This window comes from Gigantopelta aegis, chromosome 4 (genome assembly GCF_016097555.1).
Source record: "Gigantopelta aegis isolate Gae_Host chromosome 4, Gae_host_genome, whole genome shotgun sequence".
In the NCBI taxonomy this organism is placed as follows: Eukaryota; Metazoa; Mollusca; class Gastropoda; order Neomphalida; family Peltospiridae; genus Gigantopelta; species Gigantopelta aegis.
This window is the reverse complement of record NC_054702.1, coordinates 48,364,960-48,390,757: the sequence shown is the minus strand read 5'-3', so window position 1 is coordinate 48,390,757 and position 25,798 is coordinate 48,364,960. Positions and strand designations below refer to the sequence as shown.

Genomic DNA, 25,798 nt, shown 5'->3' with positions numbered 1-25,798 from the left:
CGTACAAGTGGTAATCAAATTTTGTCTGTTGGCTTTAATCCATAAAAAGTTGATATTTACCAGATAAAAAAAAAATCTCATTACTCAGGCATTTCACTTGTACATCACTAAAATGTAGTGTTTCATAAATTTGTTACAACGTAACAACCAAATTGTTTCAATAATGCAAAAACTAAAGCTATTTTCCAACACAATATCAATCATTAGCACTATTATTAGTATTATAGTACTTAACACAAACACAGGGCATAAAATTTGAATTTTTCAGACAACCAATGTTGTTCCCGTGGTTTTAGTGTTAACACAAACAATTTTCTCCAGTAGTTGAGATACAAATGAAAAGGTTAATGGGCAACGTTATTGAAATAAGAATCTAAAATGAGCAATTTTCGTAGCTTTTCTCCTATCATAAATACAAAAATGTAAGTATAATATTGATCTGTAGATGACATTTGTCAAACATTTTAAAACCTCGATATAATTTAACCAAAATTTATTGACGTCAGTTTCGATTTGTTGGAAATTAGAAATTCTGTCAAATGCTATTCATACATGTAGTAACAAGAATACGATTTTCCTGTGACAGCTAGTGGCTCAAGATTTTGCAGTGCATGTTTGTAGCACATGGTACGTGCTCTTGTAACAGGCAAAATGGGTTTTAAACTACATCAATTGGCATGCTTTGATAGTCACAAAGTTAATATTAGCTGTCATTTTGTCTGAGACTAGGTACAGTCACTAGAATGCCATCGCGTTTGCTATTAATAGACCCAATTCAGTCTGAAAGAAGCTATACAACCAGCCCCGGTGGTGTCATGGTTAGGCCATTTGAAATAAGGCTGGTAGGTACAGGGTTTGCAGCCCGGTACCAGCTCCCACCCAGAGCGAGTTTTAACGACTCAATGGGTAGGTGTAAGACCATTATACACCCTTTTCTCTCTCACTAACCACTAATAACTAACCCACTGTCATGAACAGACAGCCCAGATAGCTGATGTATGCCCAGGACAGCATGCTTAAACCTTAATTGGATATAAGAACGAAAGTAAGTTGAAAGAAAGAAAGAATGAAGCTATACAAGTGTCGAACTCAAAAGAGAATCCGTAATTGGCCTACTTATTCCATTGGCTTTGGAACAGTGGTGACACCCATCTATAATTTTAGTTTTTTTTACATATTTTGTTTTTATTAGTGTCATTAAATTGCATTAATATTCTAAGAAACTACCCATAAAGGTTCTATGACGTGCTTCAAACAGCGAGAGTGTGTCATTAAATAAAACATTTCCTTCAAACAGCGAATAACTTCTATAAATTGTAAAATATGTTGGTGGTGAGCTAACACCGGTAGCGTTTTATAACAACAGTAGACGGTGGTCGTGAAGGAAACCTGGTTAAAACATTACCATCAAACACATATGATGTACATCTAGGTCAGGGATTTTCCACTGTATGCAGTTTTCCAAACCATTGATGATATTAGCCAACACAGGTTTGTTTGTATTTTTTGATGAGTGATTACAGCTTTTGCATGAACGATCTGTCGTTTATGTTAATATTGGTTTTGCATAACCTACAGATGAACGACAAAATCATATGTGCCAAATTTTATGCACTGCAATTTATTTTTCTTCCAATTGCCAAACAAAATTTTAAATAATTAAGTCACAGCGAAATCCCGAATGTTTTTATGCGTGTAGTGTTTTACATTTAAAACATGTTTAACATAAGATATTGTTTAAAAAATAAAGAAAAAGTATGATATATGTTTATTTTGTTGGGAGGGGGAGATGGAACTCTTACTATGGCTGAAACTCATGACAGTCCCTTTAAATTCAGAACAGCATATGATTTTGTGCACAAAGCGAAATGATCTGAAAAGGGAACGTACAACTATGTTACTAAACTTTTTCGAGACTTCTAAAGACATTGCAGATTGTGTTTCATTATGGTGCCGACTTTGTATCAACTGTGATGCTCATTTCAAACGAATACATTGTATCTTTCTCACATTGGCAATGTAGGCTTATTTTCTTCCAAAAACAGTGATACTTTTTTTTCTCAAGATTTTTGGATGAACGATTACAGCTTTTGCACGAACGATCTGTCGCTTATGTTGATATTGGTTTTGCATAACCGACAGATGAACGACAAAATTGTGCATGCCAAATTTTATGCCCTGTTAACATAAGAACTGTCATCAATTTTGAAAAATGAGTTCCTTGTAGGATTGATGGGCTTAGCAAAGCCATTTCAGTTTTGTAATGCAGGGCAGCAGATCAAAAATCCCATCGCCCGACACCCATGCCAAGTGGAATTTTCATGCCAGGAAAGTAATTATGTTAACAGCATATGCCCGATGGCAAGTGACTAATGTAACACGTAAAACGTTTTAAAATTGTGTTACAAATCTCAGCAACTTAAGAGTTATTCCCCTTCTACTATCGACTAAGATCGGTAATCTCCGCCACTGAACGTTCGACTGAATTTGTACAAGTAATTCGTTTGATGATCTTCAAACTTGGAAATAGCGTCCAATACGCTTTAAAGCTTACATAAAAATAAAGTGTGCATGCCTTGTGTGTGCAATCAAAATGTTTAATGCTTGCAAACATGGTATATGAGTTGGGATACAGTTTAAAATTGTCATGTATTCAAATTAAATTAAGACATTAACGCGGTTCCAGAATCTGCTCTTTGCAAATGAATGGGGACGTAAAGCAAGTGCTACTAACACGTTTATAATTTCCAAGTTCACTTGAACAATGCATAAATGTTATGAACTGTATTCTTATAAAAGTTGCAAGATATTTTAGTTTAGATATATTAAACCTGGTAGCAGAACATACCTGTACATGTTTTTTCTGTACTTTGCAAATGTAAATCTATGTTCGTGTAAAATGAATGTGTAAGGTGAAGTTAGATTTAAGTAGCCCTACGTCATAATCGTGATGGTGCAATCCCCTCTAAGCATACATGAATATATTAATTAATACAAGTAGTTTTTAACAAATAAATTATGCTCAATAAATTAAGAATACAAGGCTGCAATCGATGTACTGTTGTTGTTTACCAAGCCTGCACTATTTAAAAACATATGCAGAGTAACAGAGCTCATGTTTACTTTGAGCACAGCCACAGCTGTTTGCGAGAGACTTCTCAGCTATGAACAGGGTAAAAACATCCCAGAGAAGTTTTTTGGGGCAGAGAATGTTAAATAATATACTCACAATAATGACACATGGGCCAAAATCCTTAAATTTTTTTGAACCAATGCCAGCCGTAAAAGAATGGCTCACAAGATCCACGACCATACAACAAGTGGTTAGTAAGACATACATTGACACAATAATCATATTTAGATGAACATGTGGACACTACCAAACAAATAAAGTTTAAATCAACAAATAGACACTATTAAATACAATCAATCTCCCTGGTGGGCCTAACTACCTACCAAATTTCACTTATATGGGCCCAGAATGTTTCTTACAAAATTACAAAACAGACGGCACCAAAAAAATTTCAATATACAAAAACCAACAAAATTTGCGATTGAGGCCAATACACATCCCCATTACATATAATTTAAAAATACTATCAATCCCCCGAAGTACCCAACTACCTACCAAATTTCAGCTAAATCGGCACAGAATCCTTCTTACAAGGCGACAATAATAATAATAATCCCAACAAAAAATCCCTCACCGCTATTCCAAGCAAAGCAGAATAAGTCTGCCGATTGTGGATTATCCGAGGAGTTCGACACTTGTATAGCTTCTTCTGGACTGAATCGGGTCTCTGGGTTTCTGCCAGAGGGTAAAACGGGTATGGTGCCATACCCAATTTGTTTTACAGAATTTTTTTTTTTTAAAGTTATATTTTGACAAAATTAATGAATCTTATCATTACTGTATGATTTCTTAACCCTAACTCTGAACGTAACCCATTTTTTTTGGTGGGGGAGGCACTCCATACCCCATGTTGAGTGTGACTGCATTCGATTCCATAGCGCAATACCCCAAAAATTTCTAGCAGAAACACTTTGTCTATTAATAGCAAACGTGATGACATTCTAGCAACTGTACCTACATGTAGTATCGGATAAAATGACCACTATATTAACATTGTGACTGTCAAAGCATATTAATACATAGCCTCATCTGACTCATGTGAAGGTATCTGTGCAGCTACCGCTAAGTTGATTTAGTTTAAAATCCATTTTGCCTGTCACAAGAGCATGTACCATGTATTACGAACATGCACCGTGGTGTGTGAGATCTTGTGCCACTGTTACGGGAAAATTGTATTCTCGTTACTATGAATAGCATTTTACTTTATTTCTAATTTCCAACGAATGAAAAGTAACATTAATACATTTTGGTTAAATTATATCAAGGTTTCAAAATGTTTAACAAATATTTTACTAATTTAAGCCTAAATTGAAATTGGTTAAATATTTGTTTTAAATATATTCTTCCCCACACAAAGTCAAAAAAGATTTTGACAGGTGGATTTACGTGGGTCAGTCAGGTTAGGATACAAACTTAATTTTTATTTTCACTGGGCAGCTTTCACCCAAAAGTATATTTTAATATTTATGATAGGAAATTTGATAGAGAAATGCTATGAAAATAGCTCATCTTAGATTCTCGTTGCCCATTAACCTTTTCATCTGTATTTGAACCACTGAAAAAACAAATCATTCGTCTAAACACTAAAACTACACAAACGACATATTTGCCATTCCATGGTAATGATTTAAGCCAGGACGTGACATTCTGGCTCTTATGATCTCCTTCACCAAAAATCCAAAAAGACCTAATTTTGTTTGTAAAAAATAACTTAAAGAGTTTAGCAGCACATTGTATTTGAACAATTCTTTGACACAATACTTATTGTATGTGTACACCATTTTGGATTCACAAAATGGAACATTTGGTATAAATACAATATTCTTTAAATTGGTGGATTATCAATAATTCACTTTTTGGTCAAAACACAGAAGCATAGAATTAATTGATAATAGTATTTTTGTATCTATAGCCTCTATTAGAAACATACTTATCTGCCCTTTATTTTCATCGTGCTAAGCGATCCCAATTAGCCACTAAATTATTTCTGTTGCATTACGATCCAGTCACATGCAACAAAGGCCCTTTGTTACTACTGAATTGTGGAGTAGTTGTTGACTTGTTCTTTTATTTTTTGACGTTAATAAAGTTTTCTATTACTATTATTGTTCGTCAGATTGTGTGCAATCTCCTTCTTTTACAGAAAAGAAAATGTACAATATGTTTTGTGCTCAACAAAAACACTTACAAACACGTTAAAGCAACACCTTAATAAAGTTTTGATATTTGCAAGTAATATGCATGTGATTGTGTATACATGTATATCACTGTGTACGACCTATGCAGTAGTTAATAATAAAACTAACGATACAGAAATTCACTTCCTCGCCTAACGATAAGATTTTTACTGTCCGACTCGCAAACAAATCGGAACAGCGAGTCCAGTGTCATTGTCAGACGGACATAGTGTAACGGACACAATTTCATGTGTAATTTAATAGTTACGATCGACTATCTACCTGCAATTATTAATATTATGCACAACCATTAAGCATTCCATGGTGTGTGTGTGTGTGTGTGTGTATATATATATATATATATATATTTACATGTGTGTATATATATATATACACGTGTATATATATATATATATATATATCTGTGTGTGTGTGTGTGTGTGTGTGTGTGTGTGTGTGTGTGTGTATACACACACACACACACACACACAGACATACATGTATACATACATATATATGTATATATATTCACGGGCGTAGGAAGCAGGGGGGCAAGTGCCCAGCCCTCACTTTTCAGATATTTTGCTTTATAATAATGTAAAAGTGTGTAAATATAAAAGTGTGGCCCCCTCCCCACACTTTTTGGCTGTGTATATTTGTGCATACATCCCCCCGCCTTGCCACCTTCATACGCCACTGGTATAATATATGTACATAGATATAAATAAAAAAAATCCCATTTATTTTCCCCAAATGTGCGTGTTAGTTGGGTTATGTTTTTGGTTGTGTGTGTATTGGTGTGTGGGCTTATTTTGTAGGCTATTGTTTATTTGGAGCAGATTTGTTGTTGTTACTGGGTTTTTTGTTTTGTTTTTTGAGGGGGGGGGGGGGGGGGGGGCTTTGGGGGGAGGTAAAATTGTTGAAGGGGGTATTTTTAAAACATTAGGTTTTTTGTTTTGCCTGCAACTTACGCTTATAATCATGTATAGAACTATGTCTTCATTTTAACATTTAACCTTAATCGTCATGCAAAACTAACATAAATATGTTCACACAGATATTTTGATGTAAACAAAACAAGTACTGTTACTATCTATAGGTAGATGTTTTTAGGTTAAACTATATATTTAGCTGTTATTACAGCAAAATTTACACTTTATAATGCAATGTATATACCGGTAGGCCGAATCAATTTACAGCAAACAAAATATTTAGTCAAACAGACGCATGTGCAGGAAATTGTGTAACTGGCTAGTGGTGTTTTTAGGGGAGGGGTCGGGTCATGCGTCCCCAGAAATACACTGAAAAAAACAAAACAAACATAATACAGCACGTGGTGAAAGGGACTGTTCTGATCGGAATATTACATCCTACAAAAATGTTGTTTTTGTAAATAATTTAAGTTTGGTTTGACATAAAAATAAAAATAAGTTTTTTTAGAAATAACAAAAATATACAATTTTTGTGTATAATTTAGAAAACAAGCAGCTCAGAAATAAATAACTTGTAAATTCCATACTATGAAAAAATGTGTTCTATTATCTATTACAACGGTGTTACTGTCACACACAATTCATTAAAACTGCAGGTGTGTTTGTATGTTTAAATGAAATAATAATTAATGTGAGGCGAGATTGCAGCTTTGAAGCAAAAAACGAAAAATTTCCATGCAAAAAACCCAAAACAATCAGGGTGTGTGACATCTCACTAGATTCATCTATATTTAACACATGATCAGTTATAACAAAACGCAATCTCATCAACTTAATTTTTACCTGTATCATTCTTTATTTTTAAAGCATAGGTGGGGACATTTATGATGATGATGCCTGGGATTGGCATGCATAAATCTCAGCTGAAGATTTACAAACTGTGACCATCGTTTTTCCAGCTGTGGTTTTGTTCCCGTTGTTGGAAGCTACCTTTTTCGTAAATATTACTGCAATCCTTTTTGGAGGCACATTTTCATCGCTGATCCAGGAATTTATATCATGATCGTACATGTTTGTTCAAACCGGAACGTGCCAGAAGTAGAGAGTGGTTAGGAGATGTAACTCTGCCTATTTTTTTTCCGAATTTCAAATAGAGGCTAGTATATAAATCCATGTTAAATATTCGAACATGCTCCCCTCGAATGTCCAGTTTCTCTGTTTCCGATAAAAGTAATTTCTTTTAAGTACATGTACATTATCTAGTCAGTTTTGCCAATTTCTCTATATAGAGAGATTGAGGTGGTTATTTTAATCATTTAATACAACCAGTCATCATTATACCTTTTATTTACACTTAAAACATTGAAAAGGAGAATTAAAAAGGATTTTTATTTCAGAAAAATATTTTTTTAATAACACAAATTTTTACATGTCAAATCAGCCAGGATGTGACATTAAATATTTTAAAATAATTTAATATACTAATTAAAACCCATAAAACGTAAGTAAATTGGCAATAAAAGTATATTTGTATGTGCTTAAGGGTGTTAACTTTAAACTATAATAAAAACTTAGTTTAACAGATCATTTTGAAATTTCCACACCCGGGCCATGGACCATATAGGTTGTCTGAAAAATTCACATTTTATGCCTGCAGTCTTAAGAGAGGAAACCTGCTACATTTTTCAATCAATAGCAAGGGATCTTTTATATGCACCACCCCACAAATGTACTAGTTGTGGTGCACTGGCTGGAACGAGAAATAGCCCGATGGGCCAACTAACAGAAATTGATCCCAAACTGACAGCACACCAAGCGAGCACTTTTCCAATGGGCTATTATCCTGCCAATGATGTATCATGTTTAATTCTCAAGATATTCTGCTATGACGAGCTAATAATAACATTTCACGTATGATTCAGTATGACTATTTATTACAGAAATTTGTTAATCTAGATATTTTTTATGAAACGTTAAATTAAAATAGGAAATAATGAACAAGTCAGAAACCGATTCATTCAGGTACATGTATGCAAACTGAAATTAAAAAAATATTTTCAAAAACTTACATCCTGGAATCAGTTAAACTGATCATTCTTTTCATGGTTGCATATTTTTTAGCCTGTTTTGCCTTGGCCTGAAATAAATAAAGCACAGACTTCAATCATTATTTATATAAGAAAAATACATAAAAAACGCTACTACTGTTTTAGACATTTTGGGCTGAATTTACAAAGTCTGTTTTTCTTGAACGCATAACTTATTATTTTACTTTTATATATTGCCGATATATAAATGTTCATATATCTTTCAATATACACTGCATGAACAGTAATATCTCAATTCATAGCAGCTTATAATATGGAGCATTCTGTAGTGTGCCATCCTCTGGTGCACCCTGCTATACACCAGGGATGTCATTAATAGAACCAGTCATTAATAGGCGACACCCAGCAATTTTTCACCGGCTATCGAATCAATTGTCGCCGGGTATCGTAACACCAGTAATCTATGTCACATCCCCGAAATGAATATACCTACTGATGTCATTTTATTCAAGTTAAAGTTAAATGGTAAACATGTTTTTTTTTGTTTTTTTGTTTTTTTTTATATATAGAGATTTTGCAGCCATATCTGCCGGTATGACTATACCAAATAAAATCCCACAGGTGACCATGTTAACGTTTGTGTTTAAAAACACTATATGCAATATATCAACCAAACTATGACCCATAAATAGCAGTACTACAACCCCTACCTCAAAGCATTAACAGAAGAAAATGGTACCTTTCATGGCTCATTTTCGATATAACCAGATGTTTTTACAACACCCCTAGTTTTGCACCAAATCTGAGTACTTTTTTTTTTTACAGGTACCACATACATGTTTCAAGCACAAGGCTACTTGACACAGTGGTACTAGATGAAATAAAACTGCATACATTTTTTGCCCAGATGAAACAAATTTTTTGACAAACCAACACACTCACAGTTATAGCCAATCACAGGACTTGTGGTGTTAACTTCTCTATCGAAAGTTTGGTGCACCTCGAACTTTGACCCAGCCGTAAGTTATTTATATTAGTGCTACCTATACTGATAACGTACATTTTTTAAAAGGTGGTGAATCATGTTTTTTTGGACAACCAGGATCTAGTGTCTTCTGACAAACTGACCTCACTGAAACTGTTGTTTCTAAAGTGCAACCTAACATAATGTACACCTCACAAGGCACATATATTGTGCAGTTTTGTACAAATGCATTATGTCATCTTTGAAAAAAAAAATTAATAATAATAATAGGCAGCCTACTACGGATGATATTTATTGTCAGATGGGTGTGTGTGCTCAGCTATATATGTCGAGACAACATGGATATTCAAAGTACGTCGACTCCTAAAACTTATTCCATTGAAACACATGCATGTACTTGATTAACCCCTAGATTATGAAGACCTTAACATGCACATCCAAGAAATATCAGTATTAAAAAACATACAATGTCTGAGGAAGGAAAAATCAACATGACTGCACATGTATGAAGTAATGACTTAATGTCCTGCACATCACTGTTGGAGGGAAATCCTGTATGCTGTGTGTGTGGATGTCTTCAAGTTACCAGGTGCGGGAATTTCAAATCTTATCAGTTATGCTGATTTTCAAAATGGACCATCAAAACCATTGACAGGCACCATCCTGACTATATTTTAGTTGGAGGTTTTAAATATTGTGATATCTGGAATTATCATGCAACTTTCACATATTTATTTTCGATTCATTACTAAAAAAAAACCCTGTTTTTAAATGACATAATTACCCGAACATCTATTTTCTTGCATTATTTTCTAATCTAAATGAATACAAATTGTATACTGGATGTATTCCTACAATCTGTAATCCAGCATATTAGTTAGCTAGTCACACTGGGTAATAGTTTTAATAAAATAAATTATCAACTTACACCAAGGTAGATAATCAAATCTGGTTCTAAATCTAGTATACATTTGATCTGCAGACCTACATATATGTTTAACAAGCTTATTGTTATGTATAAACGAGAACAGAAGGCACAATAGTGACCAACAATTTAATTATGGCTTTGGTAAAGGTTTTTTTCAAATTTAAATTTTGTTTTGAATAAAACTACAAATTTGTCTAAAATACATGTATGACTTCGCACTCTATAAATATAAAGACAATAAAAATCAAGTTCTTTAAAAAGTTAAGCTTTCAGAATTACATACATGATACAGGGGTGCAGAAATGGAACATATTTCACTTGCCCGCCAGACCAAAACCAAATAAAATTTACTAGCCTGCAATAATTTCTAGTAGTCCGCCAGTCTATAGAATAATATATTATTAATAATATCATAATATACAGTGTCTTCACTTCAAATATTATATATATATATATATTGACAAAACATTATTAACAACACCTGGTAAGAGATCAACATCACATGGCAAACAAAATAAAAAAGACTGATCGGCCGTTGAACTGGTGGTAGTTGCATTTTTTAACTTGTCCATAAGAATGTTTACTCACATTTGGCGAGCGGGCAAGTACTTTCTGCATCCCTGATGAAACATTAACTATGTTTATGGAAATTAAAGACATTAACCCAATATTGGCACACGTTATTTTTAATATAAAAATAAATTGCTATTACAATCTAAGTTCAGGTTGCCTTGATATATTACCATATTTAAGAGCAGTTACATATGGCAAGTCACTACCATGTAAATAAAAATATTCAAATCTTTATAGTACAAGGTTGTAAATTAACATGAAAACCATGGTCGCTAGCAGGGCCAGTTGAAGAAAAATCTTACTGGCTCTTCTCAAATTCAAATAGCCCTCCAATTTAACTGCACAGCGAAAATCAAAACTAGAATTTTCTTTGTTGAATAAAAACCATGCATAATAATAAACAAGTATATAGTCCATTTCCGTCGAAACGAAAACGATGAATTGGCATGTAACTTCACAATGAATAAAGTTAAAATTTGTATTAAAAAACATATTAAGTTTTAAACCCATACCAACCCAAATAACATTTTTTTTAAAGAAATCCATTATAAATAAAAAAAAAATTCTTTACAAATTACCATTAAATGATAAAGATTAAATATAATTTTAATACAGGTATAAAGAAAAATGCTACAACAGCCAATTTATGCAGTTTCACTTGCATTGTCTCTGAAGTAATTGATAATGCAGTACAAAGTCTGGGAGTGGCAGTCCTCTTTATGCGATGCAAGAGGGATGAACTCTCCAGTAAAGGATTTTCTTGGGAGTGGCTGTCCTCCTATAGACAAGGCACTAGATAAAGATTGATGGAATCATCCACTATTTTGCCTTCGACTCTGCATTGTGCAGATACAACACTGATCTTGTGTTATGGTTTTGTCATTCAGATTACCTTGGATGTTCCATCAATTGCCTTAAAACCTGTATCAGAAAAGATTTAACCTATGCAGTTCTATAAAAAAAGAATTTTTTTATTATTTACACTGATTTTTTAAATATTATTTCAGATGGTATGGGTTTACAATTTAATAAATTAATATGTTTTTATATGAATTTTATATTTACATGCCAATTCATTGACTTTTGGAATAATCCCTGTAGTAATGGAAAATGCCATTGTTAGTGTGAGTTAAAACTACAAGATAAATTTTTATTTTGTCCCAGAATAAAATACTAGTAAGCTAATTAAATAGGATTAATTTGTACCATAACATTTAATGTCAAAAAGTAGGTCTACTAGATAATTATGGCGTATTTAGTCCATTTCAATAAGCCGACGACTTTAAAAAAAAATATTCAAATGTCTGCAATACATTTTGAGCTATATTTGTTTACAGCCCCAGACCAAAATTGTAGAAGCTAAAACATTATAAACATTGATACACATAACTTTCACTATAAACAAAAAATGCCACCATCAGATTTTGTTTTTAAAATGTAAGTTTTAATATTTCGTTAGAATCACTGCTGTTGTCTAGCTAGCTGCTCTTCCAGTCTGCATTCGTAAAATAACACAGATGGGTTCATCGAAAATAATTGCATCGCAATCTTAAGTACAACATCAAGTTTTCTTTTAATTTTCATTTCAATATTATGTATGTTGGTATTTTTGCTATCTAAAAGTGGTTCTTCAAATCAATATTATTTTATTGATGCACATTTCATTTGCTTACTTCAAATTTTTTGCTTAACACCTGAAATACACATGTATGAATATTCCGTGTTCAGGCTACCTAAAGCAAGTTTGGGCCACTGAAAATGAAATTTTAGTGGTCCAGAAATTTTATTTTGGGCCACCATATATTTTGGCGAGTTTCAGGTGCTGTTATTATATTGTTTTAATTGTGTGCTTATTGTATCGAAAACACATGACGTCAGAATAAATATAATCTGTGCCATCGTCCTACAAAAATGTTTTTGATAAATAATTTCTGTTTTGTTTGACGTAGCATAGCATGCCCTATTACCGATTCTGAATAAAAACATTTGTCTAACTTAACAATTTTTTTTGCTGTTTTGTTATTCAGCACAATCTAATTAAAATTAGCTCCACTATTACATGTGGATCTAAAGACAGCCAGTTGGAGCTCATGTCCACCAATCAAAACCTTACTTGCAGAATCCTGCCAGTGATTTAAAACTAACAACACTGCGTAGTCCCCAATGTCCAGGTAACATTTCGTCTGTAAATAATAATTTAAATATTGACCAATCACACTTCGTCTTTTATAACGTTATTTGGGAGCATACAAATTCTAAAAATATCGGGCGAGTCTATTTTAGTGGCCGCAGTACAGCGAACCATACCAATACGTACGGGGTGGGTTATCAGTCTTCAGTTTTACATTGCATATTATTTGTTTTATAAAATAAAACATGTTTTAAGGCACTCGTAATTCACACGAAACATGTCGTATACCCTCAGGATAATTTGGAATGTTTTCAAATTATTTTTAAATCACTTGCAGGATTCTGCAAGTAAGGTTTTGATTGGTGGACATGAGCTCCAACTGGCTGTCTTTGTATCCACATGTAATAGTGGAGCTAATTTTAATTAGATTGTTATTCAGCATATAGTGAAATAAAAAAATTCCCACCCAAGTTATTAATTTCCAGTAGGAAACACGTACCAGTTTTGATGCACCAGTATGACATACATACACAAAAGGAAGGAACTCTCAATTACCGCGGGTGTTAAGATTGTTTAGTATGGAGGCCTGTTATGAACAAAATGTTAATAAATGTTACCTCACTAATGAGCGTGAACATCAAGCAAGTCCTGGTGTGAAGATCACCAGAATTTGTCTTTTTAACATTCTGTTATCATGGTTAAGGGTACCTAAAACCAATATCTTAAAAATTCCCGTTACAAATAATCTTAACACAAATCCTTGAATGCAAGATATTTTAAACTGGAACAAATCATAAACTTCAATATACAGAACAGTAACACTGTAGAAATTTGCCGAGTATATTATGCATGCAGTGAAAGCACAGAAACATGCTGTCTGTCTTTACAGCCTTGGTATCGCTGGAGAATATAAGATATTTCTAGTGATCACTTTTATCACATATTTTATCCACTTGACACTCACACGAGTTACACATTCTCTGTCCTGGTAGAGAAAACTGTTTACAAATTACACACCATTTTGATTCCTCTAAATCAGACCCTTCACTTTCCTCACGGGGAAATTGAATTGCTCTCAATGAGGTGGATGTCCAGGCAGGGGTCATGAAGGTAAGTTATTTATTTATTTCCAATTATCATCTTTTTAGTGCTTTGTTTATTTTAATTTAATTAAAAAAAAAATTAACATTATTATCGGTATCAGGTCGTTTCGCCCTTATTCCTGTTCACCTGGAGTCGTTTCACCCTCTTAACAGGGTCGTTTTGCTCACATGTTTTTTGATAATGATATACTTGATGTTGCTATAACTGAAAATGAAATCCGTTACACATGTGCATTTACATTTACTACAAATAAAGGTGGTTTGGTGGAATTAGATTTTTTGAAAAAATATAGTTCTGTACCTGTCTGAATACTTAAGGTGACAATCTGAATTTTGGTGTCGTTGATACGTATAACAAGAGGATTAGACATTAGCCTATGACGAAAACATAATGTAAATATGTTTTCAGTGAACACTGTCTATTGGTCTGAAAATTATTCAATGTTTTTTTACGAGTTACAAACATTTTATTATTTTATTTTCAAAAGATTTTTATGTAAATTATTGCATGGAGTATAGACCCTTCACTGCCATAATAAGGATAAAACATAGACAGCCAATGAAACTATCAAAAACATATGACGTTTGTGAAAATATAGCGAAAACACCTGTACCACTTAGCAGCTAGTTTTTTTTGGAGGAAAACTCAGCGTTCATGGGAAATTATCACTCTTTTTCACAATAAACTAAAGTCTGAACCAAATTGTTAACAATTACAATAAATTACTCTCGTACATTTAATTACTGTTACATTCCCCCCAAATTAATTGTCCAGATACAAGTTGTGAAAAAAACATTACAGTGACACAGATTCTACAAGAGACTGTAACAACGTCGCCAGTATCGACTTCGCTGAGATAGCATAGGGCAAATTACATGCATTTTTCTGCCGTCTGCCATTGTTTTTTTTATTGAATACTTTTCAAGAGGGGTGAAAGCCTCCAAAGTATGTGACATAATTAATATAAAATCAATGATCTCTAGTGGTATCATTAAATAAAAATAATAATAATAAAATTAATATGACGTCATCACGTTTGCTTTTATATCATAACATGTTATGACGTTGTTAGATTAAGTTATTTCCTTTCACCCCTCTTGGAGAATATTCCATAAAGTCAAAATGGCAGCCCGCACAAGGTAGGACTTTCCTTTGGCACTGTCACATATAAAGAACATTATAAATACTTTCCCCAGGATATATTAAACGAAAAACAAATATTACAGAATCATACCATATCAGTCCCTTTTAATTACAAGACCAAAAATAAAAAATGTTGCATGCTGTCTAAAACCGGAAATACAAAGTTTAAAATGGAATTATCTTCTCGGAAGCCAGTGGCAGTGGCGTGTTTACGAAAGCGAGCGTCCGCGAATTTTATTGCGTTCAGCAACAACGAGCGACGCTAACATTCGCGAACCCACCTGCCAGTGACCTGGACCCCAAAAGTACGCAAACGTTGCAAGCACGCTAACACCATCCAACTGTGGGGTTTTTTTTTTGCGTGAACGACAATATCTTCCGCAACGATCATTCAGTCGAGAAAACTGGCTTTGTTAGATGAACATGTTCAATAAAACTTAAGAAACAAAAATAGCGTTTGACTCACTTTTCAACACAAATATTGCAGCTTCCTAATGAAATACAGTGATATTAAATGCATGTACATACACAGCGTTTTAATGTCCAACTTCATCGCTGGTCAAGTTGAGAGTGTAATTAGCGATATCCTATCTTGGTTGATTGCCTAACGATGTTGATTGGCTAATTGGGTTGCTGTGATTTCGATCCTGTCTTAGTGGAGAAAAAAAACAAACAAAAAAACAAAAACAAAAAACAAACAAACAAACAAACAAACAACTAATGTGTCGTTAGCGGGTGGTGTATGCCAGTTGTCAATCACGAGCTTCAGAACATGAACATATTTACAGTAGAATAATATGGTTATCGTGGTTAGGTCTGGATGGCATTGGCATATATAGTGGTTATTAATCACTCGCTACTGTCCCGCCGTTAATCCCCAGGTTGGAGTGCCTGGTCATCATCTCCGCGTGTCCGTTTCTTACTTTTAAACCAAATAAGTTTGATATTGTGGCTTGCCATTCCTTGTCAACTGGATGGAACCGAATACTGGTGCTTCCTGGTTCTTCAGTTTGGTCTCGAACCTCAACCTCTGACCTCTGTTGACTGAACTCATCCTCATATACTTTTAATTTCCTCTTCTTAAATGGAAGTTCTTTACCATTTTCTTTTATAGCATGACTTTTGTCGGTGTTATTTACAACTTCGTTTCCTTCGGTGTGCCTTGTCGTGAACAGTTTTAGCCTATTACCGTCAATTGCCGTTTTGACACCTTGCAAATTATAAGTTCATTTGTTGTTCACAGACTTAATTATCTATGGACCAGTCCAGCGTGCGCCAAGTTTACCGCCTTTCCTAGTGGTTTTCCTTGTGTTATGCATTAAAACTTTGTCATCAACTTTGAAATTTACACGTTTCACTTTTGCGTCATAATACCGTTTTTGCTTTCTCTGCGCAATCTTAATGTTGTCTTTGGCTTCTTCTCTATACAACGAAAGCTGAACGAATGCCTTGCATCTATTTCACAGTGCTAAATCGGCCGATTCAGTGTCTGGCCCACTAGGTATATCTAGTTCAATAGGTAGCCGAGCTGATCTCCCATAAACAAAAAAAAATGGGGTCGTCTTCGTTGACTCGTGCTCCGCCGTTCTGTATGCAAACAGCATATATGGCAATTTTTCGTTCCAGTCATTTTGATGTTCATTGACGTAACATCCTCACATGCTACACAGTGTTCTGTTGTATCTTTCAGTTTGTCCTCCTGTCTGTGGGTGATAGGGCGAGGCAATGCGGTGGTCAGTTCCCATCTTTTGACAAAACCTGTCGTTCAGATCATTACAAAACTCTCTTCCTTGATCTGTGATAAGAACTTCAGGACAACCGTGGCTCGATACAAACTTTACTAACACACGGATGACACTGTGTGCCGTCTTGTCAACAATTGCCTCGGCTTCAACCCATTTTGTCAAGTATTCCGTGAAAACCAAAATGTATCAGTTTCCTACCAAAACAAAAGAAAAATCCCATTAAGCATTCTATTGCATGCCATGTTACTTATCCAGCAATCAAGATATACTAATGGAAAAAAGAGAACCTATAGTAATTTGGACACATTGTTTTCCCATCACTAACAGTAAAGTATATAAAATACATAAAAAGCTAAATGTGAAATGGCCATATTCCTTCAAAATTAAAACCGTATGGAGTTAGTTTTACTGCATTGTTTCTAGGATGTATTTTCGGTATAATACAATAATTTTGCGAACTTAAAATGCATCGCTTACCATAAACATAGGGCATTTGGTGTCGCTTATGTTACATTCATTCATATTCATCTCAGTCATGTTAAAAAAATACAATTTATTAAAATATTTAAACAATTGTAATATAAAATTCGTTGTTAATTTAGTTATTTAAAATTTCACTTTAAGTAACTCCGAGACAAATGAGACATTGTTTGTTACAAAACGTTACTGAACTGTTAATATATGGAATAATAATAATTAATAATAATAGTAGTAGTAGTAGTAGTAGTAGTAGTAGTAGTAGTAGTAGTAGTAGTAGTAGTAGTTGTTGTTGTTGTTGTTGTTGTTGTTGTTGTTGTTGTTGTTGTTGTTGTTGTTGTTGTTGTTGTTTTGTGTTGTACGGAATCCCCGCGTTGTTGTTGTTGTTGCTGTTGCTGTTGTTGTTATTTCGTAATAATATACGGAATCCCCGCGTAAAGCCCGACGTTATTGTTGAGCGGCCCCACACAGTTTGTAAAAATTGGGCTACGGCAGAAACTTAACGTTGGAGCTAAACAGAAATGATAACGCAGTCACCGCCGCCGGGTAAGAAGTAATACATGTACCAATATTTTGCCTTTTCATAATAGTCTTACTCAGATCTAAAAAAAAAAAATCCCTTTCGGGAAGACAATTGTGGTTGTACCACCCTTTGATTTTACCCGTGGTGTATCCCATAGTTAAGACCACGGGCGTGTCTGACCTAAATTTTAGCGATTGCTGAATGGCTGAAGAAAGTTACACCTACAGGTCACATATAGTTCAGCAGGAAGTAATTTAGAACATTGTTTTAAAAAGTAACATTTTCACTAACATTACTAATAAAGCTACAAAATAAATCTGTAATGGAGGCGTGGTACAAGCTAGTTACATCATCCTTTTCCGAGAGATTTGTCTAGTTAGACCACGGTTTTTGCGGCCGTTGAGTGACGGGTGTAATGATCGAGGGCTACAAGGATGATGTAACTATAACATATTCACCTGATAAAATGGCAATAATAGTATAGTCAATTCTGGATATTCACCTGATAAAATGGCAATAATTGTATAGTCATTGTATACATAGGGGCGTATTTATTTCAATTATTATTTCAAGAGTACCTTTAGAGATGCGGATTACTGGCTGGAATGAAAAAAATGAAATGAATATTTATCGAGATAGAGAGAGAGAGAGAGAGAGAGAGAGAGAGAGAGAGAGAGAGAGAGAGAGAGAGAGAGAGAGAGAGAGGGAGAGAGACAGTTTGTTTGGTTTAACAACACCACTAGAGCACATTGATTTTTAATTTTCGGCTATTGGATGTCAAACATTTGGTTTACGTGACACGTAGTCAGGAAATCCGCTACTTTTTCCATTAGCAGCAAGGGATCTTTTACATGCACTTTCCCATAGATAGGACAGTACATACCACGGCCTTTGATATACCAGTTTTGGTGCATTGGTTGAAACGGATGCGATTATTAAAAGGAACCACAAACCAAGCACTTTGTTTAATCAGTGGTCTACAAATGAAACCCGCTCAACATTTTCCATAAGTCACTAATTTTAGTTTTATAAAATATTAATTTAATAACCCATCCCCCCCCCCCCCCCCCCCCCCCCCCCACAACACAAAACATTCCTCTTCCAAGCCTTTAACCGGAACATATAAAATAATTCCAAAGGAACTCATTTTTAAAAATTAAATATTGTAAATACTTTATTTCGGAGTGATTTTTAAAGTGTTGGTTTAAATGATTTTGGAATGCGGAAGTAGGTACAAATAACATAAAATAGCTCAAAATGAGTCCAAGTACAACATCATGTCTTTGAAATTTTTATTTTTAAAATCGGTGGACCGATAGTGTGGTTTGGGTGTGATAGGGTTATTGGAATATGGAACGACCCATGTTTTGTATATACCCTCTACTAAAATACAATGAACAATTCCTGCATGCGCTGGAGGTGTCTCAAAACAGCTTTGATCTCATTGCGTTGAAATCTGGAATACTTTGATCATGATTTTCAAATAATAAAAAGCTTTTGATGTATCCCGTTTTTATAATTCCATTAATAGCGGCATCCAGATATAAATTATTTTCCTAATTATAAACACTTATCATTAAATAAACTAAATCAACTATGAAGAACATTTGGTATTTATACAACTTTAAAAACGAGCGGAATTATATACCTCTCCTACTATAAATTTGTTTCGTTTGAAAAACAACAAAGTTACTGGAAAAAAAAAATATATTAGTCGATTGAGACGAATTCATAACTTATCTGGTTTTATTTATAAAATAATAATAATTTATACTAAATTTTAACAATTCAATTAGAAATTAATTCGCAACATAAACATAAACGTTGATGTCGTCGTTGCCACTGATGCCGTCGCCGTCGTCAACGCCGTCGTAAAAGAAGAAGTGATTCGTTTAACGATGAACTCGAACACATTTTATTTACGGTTATACTGACGTCAGACATGGTTAAGGACCTCAAAGATAATGAGAGAGGAAACCAGCTGTTGCTATTCCATGGGCAACTCCTACCGAAAAACCAGCAAGGGATCTTTTATATGCACTTTCCCATAGAAAGGACACCACACACCACGATATTTGTTATACCAGTCGTGGGCACTGGTTGGACGGGGAAAAACACAGTGGGTTCACCGAGGAGATTCGATCCTACGACCCAAGCACCTCAGTCGAGCGCTCAAACCACTGAGCTAAATCGCTGCAGCGGTCCCAATTTTAAAGTAACGGTATTTTTATTCTGCAAAAACGTCCGTAGTGACCGGAGGTCAGTATTCTACGGGGGTCAAAATACCACGTTACTGGGATGCCGTAGTATTCTGACCCCCGGTCACAATTCTACCGTAAAAGTCAGTTTTCTACGGCAAAGAGTCATTATTCTACGTAGAAAAGTGACCGGGGAGTCATTATTCTACATACAAAAGTGACCGGGGAGTCAGTATTCTACGGGAGTCAAAATACCACGTTACACCGGCTGCCATTTTGACTTTTTATGGAATATTCTCCAAGAGGGGTGAAAGGATATCACTTAATATAACAACGCCATAACATGTTATGATATAAAAGCAAACGTGATGACGTCATATTAATTTTATTATTATTATTTGTATTTTTATTTAATGATACCACAAGAGATATTATATTTATTATGTCACATAAGTAGTAAGGAGGCCTGTTTGGAGGCATGACCTACTTTCTCGTGACCTTGGCCTTGGTATGAGTCATAGCATGACCTACTGACCTACTTTCTCGTGACGTAACTGACCTACTTAGACCAGACCACCGAGTGTATAAAAAGTTGCGCCATTCCCAGCTGAACCACAAACATTGCAGCTGTTAGATAACTGTATTGGACTGTCATTATTTGATTGTGAGGAAGATTCACCGAGAAAAAAAGTAAGTATGTATTATAGTTTATACATTTAACTACTATAGGGATGAGTATGAATTGGTGGTAGAAAAATAATTATACAATAAATGTGTATTTAACGATGTAAAGGTGATGCGTTTATTTTTAAGCTCAGAAATATACGAAACACATTTTAATATAAATAAAAGTTTTACCAACGTTATTTGAAGACTGAACACCATTTTTCGCATATCACATGAATGCTTTGTCGCACTCGACACAGCTACAAAATAATTGAAGTATACTGGAGAGAATGAAACCGTTAACAGACTCTACTTTTCCTAATCAGCCGACGATCGAATTACTATACCAGGTTATTATTGGCCAAACATCACAACACAGTTTTATTTAATTTTTTTATTTACAGTGTATCGTGAAACTCTTGCAATGACCTGATGATCATTGCAAGAACTCGTTTTTGTTCCTGTCTGCCCCTGAAAAAGAAAAAAAAACCCCATTAAATGTTGATTTTGTTTTTTAAGAGCTTAAGATATTTAACACGTAAAAAAAAAAAATCTCAGTTTAATCAGTATGTCTAGTCTTTGTATAAGAGAGAGAACATACACGCAATCACTCCACCTCCTTAATGCCAGATTGAACGCACTTGAACATTAATATCAAAAGCAACATCGAAAACAAAAGAACGTAATACAATAAAGCACAGTAGGGTATAGTGTGTTTTCAGTAAATACTTACATATAGGGGGTCTTCAAAATAGACCTTAATATAGGGTTGGCGACGGTGGCGCTTGTGGTGGCGACAGGGCTGCCGGAGGCGACGATGGTGGAGGGCGTGTAGATAAACACGTCGCTGAAAATATAGGAGATACGTAAAAAAAAGAAAGAAAAAAAAGAGCATTGTTCATTATTAGCTTTAAGGCGACTGAGATTTCTTAAGAGTTGTACTGATTTTAAAGTCGTTGCAATATATAACTGAATGCAATTTTAATATTTATTTTATGTAAAACTTAACACTTACTCATCATCACTATCCATGGCGCTCGTGGTGGCGTCAGGACTGCTGGAGACGACGGTAGTGGTGACGCTTGAGGGAGCGAGAGGGGGGGGGGGGGGGGGCAGGTAAATTCTTCTTCGCTGGAAATATACAAGTGATACTGTAAATCATTTAATTATTAGAGACCGTAACAATTTAGCGACGTCCATACCAATGATATATTAACGACATAAAACTTTTAGCGAGGACAGCATATATATATATATATATATATATATATATATATATATATATATATATATATATATATATATATATATATATCAAACAAGTTGATTTGTTAAGCTACAATGCAGTTTATTACTAATGAAAAGAACGGTCGATGTACATGTATTTGACGTTATGCAACGCGCACTGTCTCCGGTTATCTCAAACATAATATCAGCGAAACAGCTGCTGCGCAATACATTACCAATTCTAACCAATCGGATGCCTGGTTACTTTAAATGACCTCAGTAGTGTTAAACGTACTTTCCTCCTTTTGATATCTACATATTGTATACTAATTGTTGTTGTTTGCTATAATTTGTTATTTATTTTATTTTAATTTACCGAATATTGAAGAACAGACAAAAGACAATATAATCTGTTACACTACATGTACTTTATTAGAGTTATAGTTTAGGTGGGGTTTTTTATGTTAGCGATTATGTACTTTATTTTTGCTGGTCAAACAGACTATGTTTTTTATTATTCATATATGAACATGGAAATAAAGTTATTGTATTGTATTGTATACTTATTCAATCAATCAACAGTATATTGTTTGTTCACTTAATCATTGACAAACAATTGATCGACATATTGGTTGTTGCAAAGTTTGGACAATCTACGAAACAACAGAGCCTGTATTTCGTAGACGTTGAATAAAAGATAAAAAGTCTAGTAACAATTTATAAAATAATCTAACCTTAATTCATCGAACAGACGTTCGAAATCAAAATCATCTATACTGAAAAAAAAAGAACGACATTTAATGTAACTGAGATTTCTTAAGAGGTGTACTGATTTTAAAATCGTTGCAATATATAAATGAATGCAATTTTAATACGTAAAAAGAAGTAAATGTAAAACTTACGTTTCAAAGGGGTCCATGGCTGTGTCCAAAGTAACGAATGACTGTTAGCAGCTGTGTTCGAAGTAATGAATGATTGTTAGCAATGAATTTATAATCGTCATACTATGATGCGAGCAATCAAGTCCCGTTAACATTCCCATATGCCATATGGCGACTTAATTACCAGTGACACATTTTAAAAAAGATAACAAGAAGAACAGATGTTTCCGTTCCTCGTCGTGGGTACAGACATTCGATTCTTGCACTTCGAAATTGATCACGATGAGGATGGACGTTTGTCAGTGTACTCTCGCTTTACCCCCCCCCCCCCCCCCCCCACCTGGGGGGACTTATGGTCTCATACGGAGCGCTACTGGAATACCGGGTCACGTATACCGGGTCACGGGCTTCCGTGACCTTGGTGTACGGGGACCCGGTACCACCGAAGAAAGGAAGGTGGAGGAAGAGGAGACGTGCGCCAGCGGCGGCGCAGGGGGAGACAAAACCGGCGGCTAAACCGCCGGCAGCGACTCCGTCTGCTGGATCGCCCAACGCCACTCAACTGAAGAGGAAGACGAAGATGGAAGTGGTCTCGGCCCCAGTCATCAACGTCCCCTCTACAGGAACCGAGGAAATTGACATGCCGGACTCAGCTATCTGCAGTTCGTCATACAACAGACCCGATCCGCCTGCCTTTACTTCTGGGTTTCCGGACTTGTCGCCGATTAAACCGGTGTCACCCGTTGAGACCCAGGCCCGGAAGACGGCTGTGGTTAAGAGGAAGGCGACCACTCCCCCGAGTGCCACCCCAGCCAAGCCAAGTCGCCCGACTCAACCGCCGAATCCAGAGAAACAACCAGAGGGACCATGGTCACTTAAGGCCGGCAAACTCCATCCGCGGTTCCAACAGCTGATGAAGATTAACATCGAGGACGTGCGCCAGCTCATTAGTGAGCCGAAGCACAGCGCATATCATCCGCTACCGACCGAGTCCGATGAAGGGGAATTTGCTGTCCATCGAGTCCAGGTTGATGTGGATATCACCGCAGTTTGCGTCACCGTTCGCCGGAAGGGAAGATATAATCAAGCGCTGCTACTTAAGGAGATGGACAACCCGTCACTACATCGTGTCCTCAAAATCCTTGCGGGGACTGAGTACAGTCACATCACAAAGATGGTAGCAGCCTATCCCTACCGGCATGATCTTCCACATCTGGACGCCACCGACTTCATCGGCTCGCCGTAGCCCCCAACCTCCTAACAACCTTTGCCTCCGTGAGTACTAACCTCTTTTATTGGGCTAGTTAGACTTTAAACGTTTTGGAAGCAGTTCAAAATTCTTATGTTTATTTTTTTATAAATAGTCTAACGCATTTTATTTTGGCGCCCGTTCAATTGCTCAAAATCACCTTAAAACTTTTCGGCCGAGCAGTCTTAACTATTTTTGGCTAAAAATTTAGAGTCCAGACATGTTTCGGTATGCAGTACTCTTTGTAGACTTAGGTAAAAAACAGGCTTCACCGAGGAATCGAAATTCAGCCAATCAGAACACGGCTCCCACTCGGTGTTACTTCAAGTTTATGAAGTGTCTGCTATTTGGTCCGCGCTCACTAAATGGCTTTTTTCCAAATTCCGCCCACCTCAAACTTACACCCCCCCCCCCCCCCCCCCCCTGCTCCGGAGTCAGTCACTGGCGAAGTCAGAGGCTAATCCCGTAGTGGGCGTGCCTGAACCCTTGTGGATAGGGGCACGTAAATATAGTTGCCCGCCCGTGGGTACAGACTCGACATCGGGGGTCCCCGCCTTTGATGGTGAACGGTATCCACGGAAGAGGTGACTAAACCTTCATTGGATAAAGGCACTTTAAGTCAATGCGACACTAGATTTACCGTAACGCTCCAGAGGAACCAACAATGAACGCGGGAAAGCGCTCCTCTCCTGGGGTGGATAATGACATCATTGTCACCTATCGAGATGTTAACATACACACGCTAACGACAGTGGACAATAATTTTACAAGTAAGTGACGTTCTTTAGTAAACACCATGAAATAACAGGTGCCGGAATACAGGTACACAACTTTAACTAATTAAATATGTTTTATTGTTAAAGGGGACATTCCCGAGTTTGCTGCATTGTATGATGTTTCCGTCTAATAAAATAGTTCAACGATTAAACTTGCGTATTAAATATATTTTCTTGTTTAGAATATCAGTGTCTGTATATTCAACGTGTTTCTGGTCGTCTTAATATTTATAAGAAGCCCTAACTGGATTTTGTCTTCAAATAATTTCGTACGTACGAAAAAATATGTTTTAGGAAATAAGATGCAATTTAATCTTGTACAAATACTAGAGCGATCTAAAACACGTTTAATATACAGCCACTAATATTTATGCAGAGAAATATATTTGATATGTACTTATAGTCATCAAAACGGCTCTGTTAGTGTTAGTCGATAACATCTTTAAAATTGCAGCAAACTCAGGAATGTCCCTTTAAAGACCACCGTTCACCATGTCACCGCTCACCATTTCTCGTGACGTAAACGATGGAGCCAGCCACAAGACAATTAATTTGCGTATAATCATTATGACGAGCGAAAACACTGTCCTTGTTCATCTACATAATATGAAACTATTTACCTCCAAACAAGGAATTACCTTACTGTATCGTTTCGTTATGTAAATTAAATTATAATTATTGTGGTTTAATGGATAGAGCGTAAGCGCACGGCAAGGGCGAACCTAGTTCGCCTCTCAGTAGTGCAATTTTTTTAAAATAGTTTTTTCCTTCTTATATAGATCTATAGTTGTTTATTCTTTATTTGTTAGGTATACAAAACAAAATTTCACAAATATAGTAAGTAGGCCCCGACTGAATGTGAATAAAAATAATAATTGCGGTATTGAATTTCAAACAGTCAC

The 25,798-nt window shown here is 35.4% G+C and overlaps 1 protein-coding gene across 8 annotated transcripts in view; it reads right to left on the bottom strand.

The window, feature by feature from the left end:
* The window catches only part of LOC121370646 (rRNA-processing protein FCF1 homolog), a 66,310-nt gene that overhangs the window by 21,333 nt on the left and 19,179 nt on the right, over positions 1-25,798 (bottom strand). Inside the window, exons 2-3 of one of the 8 annotated variants that reach the window (XM_041496021.1) lie at positions 15,621-17,093; positions 8,312-8,379 (exon numbers count right to left, since the gene is read on the bottom strand). In XM_041496021.1, coding sequence (XP_041351955.1) covers positions 8,312-8,346 — 35 coding nt within the window. In that variant the 5' untranslated portion in view covers positions 8,347-8,379; positions 15,621-17,093. Of the gene's footprint in view, positions 1-8,311; positions 8,380-13,524; positions 14,269-14,311; positions 14,784-14,810; positions 14,915-15,245; positions 15,536-15,620; positions 17,094-25,798 lie in introns of those variants that run through there. The other 7 variants (XM_041496020.1, XM_041496018.1, XM_041496019.1 and 4 more) reach the window with 7 other exon arrangements.